Source organism: Halyomorpha halys, unplaced genomic scaffold (genome assembly GCF_000696795.3).
Source record: "Halyomorpha halys isolate HHAL.00 unplaced genomic scaffold, Hhal_1.1 Scaffold12.1, whole genome shotgun sequence".
In the NCBI taxonomy this organism is placed as follows: domain Eukaryota; kingdom Metazoa; phylum Arthropoda; class Insecta; order Hemiptera; family Pentatomidae; genus Halyomorpha; species Halyomorpha halys.
The window spans coordinates 310,465-320,166 of record NW_027109908.1 but is presented as its reverse complement, the minus strand read 5'-3'; the positions used below and the strand labels follow the sequence as shown (position 1 = coordinate 320,166).

Here is a 9,702-nt window from a genome sequence, read left to right as displayed (position 1 = left end):
ATAAAATAATATGGGAAATAGCTGTATATAGTAAATACCAACTTATGCTTAAATTTATTATATTTATCATAACTTTCAATATATTGTTTTTCTAATTTAAATTATCAACGCTTATATCTGTCAATGTAATAAAAACACTATACGGAATCCTTAAAAAAAGATTATCTGAAGAGTGATGACTGTTGACACCTCTCTTCAAACATTTGTTTTTTATAGTATCGTTGTGTTACGTAATCCAAACATATAATCACATTACACTGATTTGTTCAAGTATCAATTATTTTTTATAAATTAGTAATTGATAAATTTCAAATTGTAATTAACATCATTAAGTAAATAAATAGCATCGATTGTAGAAAAAAACATTCAATTAATAACAAAAAAGACTTATCAAGGACACTAGTTTCAAGTGTTGTAACTCGTTAATATTTTAAGGTCAAAAATTCTGGTTCATTCTACGCTCCTTAGAAAAAATTACAAAAAATTAATGCACAATAATTAGAAAAAAAAATTAATTAGATCGTATCTTAGTTTATTATTGAAAAGGAAAATGAGTTTTATTTAAGTGGTGAGGATGGTCAGAAGGGGGGAGGGAGAAGGTGTGGTTAGCAAAAACACAAATAAACAAATAATTATTTATTCGTGCTGACGTTTCGACATGAGTTTCAGGTCTTCATCAGGGTTATAAAAACAAAAAGAGGTAACAACCATCATTCATGGAAACATAAAATTTATAAGAATTAATAAAATAATAAATTTGGAAGTATACATAACAATGAATTAAATAATAAAATATAGTTGATTGATAACAATATTTATTCATTTGTTTTATTTACATTCGAAGAAGATAGTTGACCATATGAAGTAGATTGTAGGCAGATAATAAAGGTATCAATAAAGTAAAAGAAAACTATTTATTGTTAACCAACGTTTCGCTCCACTTCCTTAGGCTTGTCAGATTAGAGTAAACTACTTAAACGACCAAGGCCCTGTTTCATAATAAAGTACAAACTAATACTATTACTCTTGTAGATTTATCTTAATTCAATTACACAGACTTGTACAATAGCAACTTGTACTTTAGTATTTTTTAATTCCTGTAATATCACTAATAGTCATTCCTATAATGAAAAAAATAAGTATTAGTATTATTACCATACTTATTTCTACACTTGTACTGTGAACTAATACTATTAGCTTTCTTTATGAAACAGGACCCAGATCGTTCGCTCTGTGCCAACCTGATAACCCTGACGAAACCCGGCATAGTGGGGCGATACATTGCTTAACAATAAATAGTTTTCTTTTACTACTTTGATACCTTTATTGACCGCCTCTCTGACTATCTTCCTACAATCTACTTCATACGGTCAACTATCTTCTTCCAATTTAAATAAAACAAATAAATAAATATTGTTCATTACGTTGATTCAAATAGGTTTTCAGTTTTTTAGACACTACTTACATATCTTCTTACCTATATAATATTATATTTCATCTTTCATTGTTATCAATCAACTATTTTTTTATTATTCAATGCATTGTTATGTATACTTCCAAATGTGTTAGTTTATTATCTCTTTTCAATTTTATTTTTCTCTGAATGATGGTTGTTACCTCTTTTTTGTTTTTGTAACCCTGATGAAGACCTGAAACTCAGGTCGAAACGTCGGCACGAATAAATAATTCTTTGTTAAATGAGAGCCATATTATGGTTTTTTTTTAATATGATATCGTTTAATTGTATCAGTGGTAATTTTTTCGAATTCATCGGAAAGAGACGAATCGATCGGTATATAATAACAGTGGGAAAAACGTATACTTTCAGAGCTATGCGAAAAAAAAAAAATTTTTCTACCGGAGAATTTAGTGCCTTTAAACCTTGCCATGGGGTAAGTGAACATTTTGAAAAAAAAAATGTAAATTGGTCCAGTAATACAAGTAATCTTGACTAAGATTCAATCATTTTCTTATGATATATATAGGTTTAACTATTTTTTTGTTATTTTGACAGTATTTTTGTTTTTTGTAGTTTCTGAAGGAGACTTAAAAAACTATAGCAGTATCAGATTGCTGCTTCATGGAGTGGACACAATTGCGGATGTGTTCGTTAACGACCATCTTCTAATTCGCTGTAATAACATGTTCGTGAGATATTCTGCCAGCGTAAAATCACTGCTTTCGGTAAGCTTCTGTCCATCTTGATTATTAAATATTATATTTTTATTATATTAGATGATGAGTACCAATAAGTAAATATTGTCCAAAGAACTATAAATCAACATAAAAACTTTTGACTTACGAAAAAATAAATCTCAGAAAGTATTAGACGTACAGATGTCTGCCAGCACTCAAATTAAAGCTAGTTTAATGTGCTATAAAGTAGTTTATTACTCTTATCTTCTTAGGGGTTGTAGTTTTCATGATATTCGAATATGAATATGAATTTCGTACATTAATTTATTTCAGCAAATATCATGAAAACTGCAACCCCCTACGAATATTCGTATAGTGAATTACTTTATAGCACATTTTACTAGCTTTAATTTGAGTGCTGGTCGAGATCTGTACGTCTTATAGTTCCTGAGATATATTTTTTCATAAAACAAAATATTTGTCCGAACAACTAGAAATCAATTCAGACAGCATCGAGACAATAAAATACATCACTTTTTCGGAATTCTGATGTGAGGTGTGCATTTGTGTGATTTTGTCCCATTCCACCTGTATAATTTTGCCAAATAATCCCTGAATTGGGTAAACGCAATTTGTTTCCTAATATTTTGGAGTCTTAAAATACTTATTTCTCATATTCAAGGATTCTTTTAAATATTGTTCGCAGGTAGGTACTAACAACATCACAATATTGTTTAGCTCACCTATAAGAGAAGCGAGGAAGCTGGCCGCCAAAGTGGGATATAAGATCCCCCAGACTTGCCCCCCTTCGGTCTACAACGGGGAATGCCACGTCAACATGTTGAGGAAGATGCAGGCTTCGTTTGCATGGGATTGGGGTCCTGCGTTTCCATCGATGGGTCTGTGGTAAGTATGCTTGCAGTCATTGCTCTTTGTCAGTGATTCCCAAAGTGGTGACACCGCCCCCAGGTGGGCGCTACAGCGACTCAGGGGATAGCAATGGCCACCGGTGCATTTGGGGGGCGATGATTATTACTGCTGACGAAAATAGAGTCGAGGATTACTAAATTGGTAGCAGCAAACCAGGTTCATCCTTCTCATTAAGATGATTTCGAATGTTTTAACTTTTTTTGTATTACATTCTATTCGGAGTTCAATAAATAGTTTCATAATTTTCAAGTTCAATGTTTCTAATTTACACCTTTCTTTACTATATTTTACGAAAAAGGTAGAAACATTAATACTTAGATATTTCCTATTAAAATTTAAAAAGGAATTAATTTCTAGGGGGCACTAAGTAATATTTTTCTTGGTGGTAGGACAAACAACTTTGGGGACCACTGCTCTAAGCTATTTGTGTGTGTATAAGTGTTGCGAATCTTTAATATCTATCATTATATAAAAAGTTACTACAATTTTTTTTTATGTTATTATATTTATTTATTTATTTAGAAATGTACATCCAATACTGCCTGACTAAATGACAACATCTATCGCTCATTGCCAAAATAACTTACAGAAATGAAATATGAGTTAGTTACACTGTGGATTATTAGGGCGCTTTGGAGGCGGCAACGATTTATAAGCTTAAACATTACTAATTAATTTATAGTGATAAAACTAATAATTCAATTAACAAAATACAATTAAATACTACATAGTAAAATCAAAATAAATAAAGATAATTGAAAGAACTTATAAAGTTAAGAATACTGATACGTATGTATAATTAATAAATTAATTATTATAAGCTAAAGAATTCGTAATTATGGAATAGACTTGATTAAAAGTAATAATTCTATAAAAAAATTAATTTTTTGAAAATTTTATTTAATGATATTTACAACTGTATAGTGTATACAATAAGTAAATTTGGTGTCAGTTATACAATGGCTTGATGCAAAAATGTAGAGAATCTACCCATTGATAGAACTTCACAAATATAAAAAATAATAAAATATATCATAAATATAATGTTATACGACATACGATAATATACAATACATAACATCATATCTAATTTAAAGAATACAAAAAAAGAATGAAGCGTTAAAATTAAGCAACTAAAGGATAAAATAAAACAAAATGATATGAGAATTCAAGAAAAATAAGGATCTAAGTATATCACAGTAGATAATACATATAAAATTAAACACACGTATATATCTAATTTTATTCGTATTTTAATATAGATATATAATTGATTAACCATGTTATCCTAATTATGAAGAAGATTGTCGGGGTGAGATCAGAAGAAAACAAAAACTAATCTTTACTAATTTTTTATTATTATTATTAATTTATTTTTTTATTTATTCCTTCTCGACTTTTATTTATTCTCTGCTTCTTTATTTTACTTTTTTTTAATTTCTGCTTTTCTATTTTCCCGTGTTATTACGTCTCCTGTTCATTTTTAACCTGACATTTTTTTATATTCTTATCATTGCCTATATTATATTATAACTATTTTTTCCCTTTTGTTCCGTTGTATATAATTTTCTTTTCACTTATATTTATATAATTATAACCCTTCCTTAATTTAATTTTTTTTATCTTATTATCCTACTGTGGCAAAATATTTTTAGTTATTTTTGTGTCTTTTTAGTCCTAATGATGCTCTACAAAGTGGAGCGATACTTCGGCAAAGAAATAGTATTAACTAATCTCTGTTTTTTTCTGACCGCACCCCGACCATTTTTTTCATGATTTCTTTTTCAGTTTTCTTTGTTTTTGATGTACTTAATAGATCTTGTGGTAAACGATTGAACAGATATGGTACCATATAGTTTTAGAGACGTTTCCAAAATATATATTGTTATAAGTTAGTTCGATAAATTTAGTTTTTCTATCGTATTTTAAATACATGTTTTTTAAAAAAATTCCTACAATTAAGGATAATTTTGTAACTGTAAAATAGTTTAGGTGGTAAATGTAAGGTGATCTTAGCAATATTAAAATTTATTTCAATTAGTATTCTAACTATTATTTTAATGCATTGACTATATAAAAAATACGAGTTATTAAGATGTAAAATTGTGTATATATTCTGAAGATGGGACTTAGAGCTATGTACTTTTTTAAAATGTTATCCTACCAAATAAAAATTTATTTTATTTTTATTTATGTTATTTAGGAAAAATGTTGAAATTGTTATGAGCAAGGGTCCACGTATTGATTCCGTAGTCGTGAGAACGATACCTGAAGACAAAACTTGGAAACTGAACCTGACTGTTGGGTTTGGACCTTCAGATGTCGACATCAATGATCAGCTCACTGTGGAATTCTATTGGAGTGGCAAGGACAAAAGTACGTTTACTTTCCCTCTTCAGATTAAAAAAGTAAACAAGCAAAAAAAGGACATTTCTTTCACCTTGCCTAAGGTAAATATCATATAAATTAATTTTTCCAGTAATTTTATGAAGAATTTTAACCAATAAGTGTGTTCACTCCAAGTTCAATAATTAATTTTTCAATAGTATTAGTATTTAATCTAATTAATTTCAATAGATTTTTGATGTTAAAAAACAAGTAAAATAAAACAAAAAAAAGCAGAACAACAAAGAAAAATAAAACAAAAAGAACACCAAGTATAAAAACAATGACTGAATTTTACAAAGAAGTAAAAGAAAAAAGATTACAGTGAATGATAATAGTGAAAAAAGGACAAGATGAAAGAAACAATGACTAATGAAAATAATAAAAAATTCTTTAGACTCCAATACATACCAGCCCTAACTGATAAAATAAAAAGAACATTGACAGGATATGATTATGTGAATATTAGAACTGGTTTATACAATAACAGTAAGTTACAAATAAATTACAATAAAGCCTCGAACAATCTTTATCTTCTTCAGAATGAAAGGGAATTTTCTAGAACCTGGAATCCTCATACAAGAAATAAAAGACAGGAAACTGCTCGTCGATTCCGACTATTACAGCACTTACTAGACAAACGGTCTAAACTTCCAACCCATTACAAAAGACTAATCTACATGACTATAAAGGTATATCTGGACATACGGAGCTGAGCTATGCGGTTCCAATAAGCTATCGAATTCCTCTCGGATCCAATCCTTACAATCCAAAATTTTGAATGCAGCTTACTTTGTCACAAATTCATCCATAAAGACCTTCAAGTTCCGAATGTAACCGATTATAAACTCCCTAACCACCCAAACCCACTAGTCTCTAACCTTGCTTCCTCTTCCATTCTTGACAATTCTCCGAGGCGTATAAAAAGAAGATGGCCTTGAGATTTTCTAATGTAAAAATGTTTTTAGAGTGCTACCAATGGGTAGTTTCTCTACACACTTATATCACTACATTATAAACTTACAGCAAATTTACTGGATGTATTATTATATACAGTAGTATATTTCAATAAAGATATTAAAAAAAAAATGTTTATAAACAATTAACCTCATCTAAAGATAGAAAAGATTACGTAAATAAAAGGATTAACAAGAGATGAAGAAAATACTGATGTATGAAAGAAATTTTAAAAATCAACTACCTCCAGGTATAACTGGAGTAGTAGCAGTTTATAACAACTTTATAATTGTATAACTGTGTAAGTAACAGGTTATAACCCTAAAAAAAGAAGCTCCAGAACTGAAATTGAGGTGGGCCAGACATGTTGCCAGACTTGATACCTGAATGCGGTCCGAAATTGCAACAGAGTGGATAACAAGGGGATACAAGAGAAAAAAGGAAGACCAAATACAAGATGAAGAGATGAGTATATAAAAACAATGTTATAAAAAAGAAGAAGACATATGGAAAATAGAAAATGAAGAAAATAAGAGATATAAGATGAGGGGAAAAATAATTTATAGTTATAGGTAGAGATACCTGCTAAACTGTTTAAAATTGCAGGAAAAGTCGTTATAGTACAAGAGCCCAAGAGGAGAAAAAAGTAGTTATCTTACGCCAATTTTTGATTACTTTAATGAAAGCTATATATAATTACTAGTCAAAATTGATGAGTCTGCCAAGTATAAGTTGGGGGAATAAAAAATGGGGGCTGTTTTAAAACGATAAAAAAAATAATTTTTCATTCCGAGCTCTATATCATAAAAATTAGCAACAACACAAGAAAACCAAAGAGAACGTAATTTAAAGTAGAGTAATTTTACTAAAATATGAGCCCTAATAGAGTTATTTACGTTAAATAGTTCTCGAGATATTGATTTTTAAAAAGCAACATTTCATGAAAATGTTGCATGGAACGTACTGAAAGATCAGTAGTTAGTGAATTTATTTTGAATACTCGATATCTCAAAAACCATTTGAGGTACAGATATCTATTAGCACTCAAATTAAAGCTAGTTTAATGAGCTATAAAGTAGTTTATGACGTTTATTTTCTTAGGAGTAGCAGTTTTCATGAAATTTGCTAAAATAAATTGATTTATAGTTGTCCGGACAAATTTTCATTTCCCAAATGTATATTTATATGTGAATATCATAAAAACTACTACTCCTACGAAGATAACTGTCATAAACTACTTTATACTACATTAAACTAGGTTTAAGTTGATTGTTAATAGACATCTGTATGTCGAATGGGTATTGAGATATAGATTTCTCAAAACAGATTCACTAACGACTGATATTTGAGTAGATGTTTATGAAATGTTGCATTTTAAAAAGCTATATCTCGAGCACTATTGGACGTAAATAGCCCTATTATGGCTCATATTTCAGAAAATTTACTCTTCTTTAAATAATGTTTTTTAGATTTTCTAGTATTGTTGGTAGTTTTTAAGATATAGAGCTCCGAATGAAAAATTAATGTTTTTTTCAAAGGTTTTAAACAGCCGCAATTTTGTATTCCCCCTACCTATACTTGGCAGACTCATCAGTTTTTACTAGTAATTATACATAGTTTTCATTAAAGTAATAAAAAATTGAGGTGAGATAACTGCCTGTTTTTCTTCCCGGCTCTTGTACTAGTAGGATACTGTTGGTCTACTATATGGGGTAATTTAATAAAGAACTTATAGTAAATTATCATTTATATACAAGTGTTCAAATATAGCTTAGAAAATATTTTCTTTAATAATAGGCAAATTATTATTTTATTTTAAATTAATGTAAAAAAAAATTTAATCAATGAAAAGTTTGTTAAATGTTTATAAACTAGACTCATACTTCCCAAGGAAGAGGTTTTTAGTTCTATAAAGAATGGAAATAAAGATGTTATAATATTATGATTATTATTAAAAGTCTGATTATGTTCATCTTGTCTATTCTTTTGTTTGTATATATTTTAAGAGAGTTTTTTTTTTTTTTTTATTATTATTTTTATTTATTTATTTATCAATATTTTTTAATTTTATTTTTTTTTTTTTATTTTAGTATGTATGAGATCATTTATCAATATTACCTATTGCCCACAACTGTGTGGCAGATTGTAATATCTATCAATAAATAAATCTATCTATCAAAAAAAAAAAAAAATTAATAAATAATAGAATAGAAATTTATTTTGTTAACAAAAAAAATGTATATTAACCAAATTCTTCAAGTAAGTCACAAAAAAAAAAAATAAAAAATAATATCTAATCACACCATTTACATTTTCAGGAGAACATAACACTATGGTGGCCTAATGGATATGGTGCACAACCATTGTATAAACTCAGAGTGTTTTATAGTTCATCAGAGAAGACAATTAACATCGGCTTTCGAACCATCTCTCTCGTCCAAACAAATGTGACAAAAAACAAATCTGATGGTAAGACATATATATATGTAATAATTTTTCATCTAAATAATGTTGTAAGTAATCAATTACGTACTGTATTTAGCAACAATTAGGGCTCACATTTAAGAAAATTTACTCTAATTTAAATATGTTCTATTAAGTATTTTAATTTTGTAGATAATTTTAAAGATATGGAGCTCCGAAAGAGAAAATGATTTTTCTTTACGTTATAAAACAGCCGCCATTTGAGCTTTAATTTAAGTGCTAATAGACATCTGTACGTAAAATGGTTTTTGAGATATCGAGTTTCCAAAATAAATTCACAAACTACTGATCTTTCAGTACGATCCATACAACATTTTTATGAAATGTTGCTTTTTAAAAAGCTATATCTCGAAATCTATTTAACGTAAATAACTCTATTAGGGCTAATATTTTAGCAAATTTACTCTACTTTAAATGACCTACTCTTAGGTTTTCTTGTGTTGTTGCTACTTTTTATGATATAGAGCTCCGAATGAAAACGTTTTTTTTTATAATTTTGAAACAGCCGCCATTTTGTATTTCCCCTACCTATACTTGGCAGACTCATCAATTTTAACTAGTAATTATACATAGTTTTTATTAACGTAATCAAATATTGAGGTGAAATAACTGCCTTTTTTTCTCCTCTTGGGCTCTTGTACTATAATGAATAATTCAAAAAATATGAATTTAATTGAACGAGGTTTACTTTCTTTTCTACTTTTGTTTAAAAAAAAAAAAACCTATCAATTTGATTACCTTTTTCCCTTGGCAATAATAACTCAGCTCATACGTTCTTAAGTGAAATTTACTTAAGATTTGTTAAATATT

At 28.3% G+C, this 9,702-nt stretch overlaps 1 protein-coding gene across 1 annotated transcript in view; it reads left to right on the top strand.

The window, feature by feature from the left end:
* Positions 1-9,702, top strand: part of LOC106679358 (beta-mannosidase) — a gene marked incomplete in the record, with an annotated part of 40,990 nt that overhangs the window by 11,801 nt on the left and 19,487 nt on the right. Inside the window, 4 exon segments of the mRNA XM_067048062.1 lie at positions 2,033-2,184; positions 2,843-3,042; positions 5,270-5,516; positions 8,727-8,877. Of these exon segments, the coding sequence (XP_066904163.1) occupies positions 2,033-2,184; positions 2,843-3,042; positions 5,270-5,516; positions 8,727-8,877 (750 nt within the window).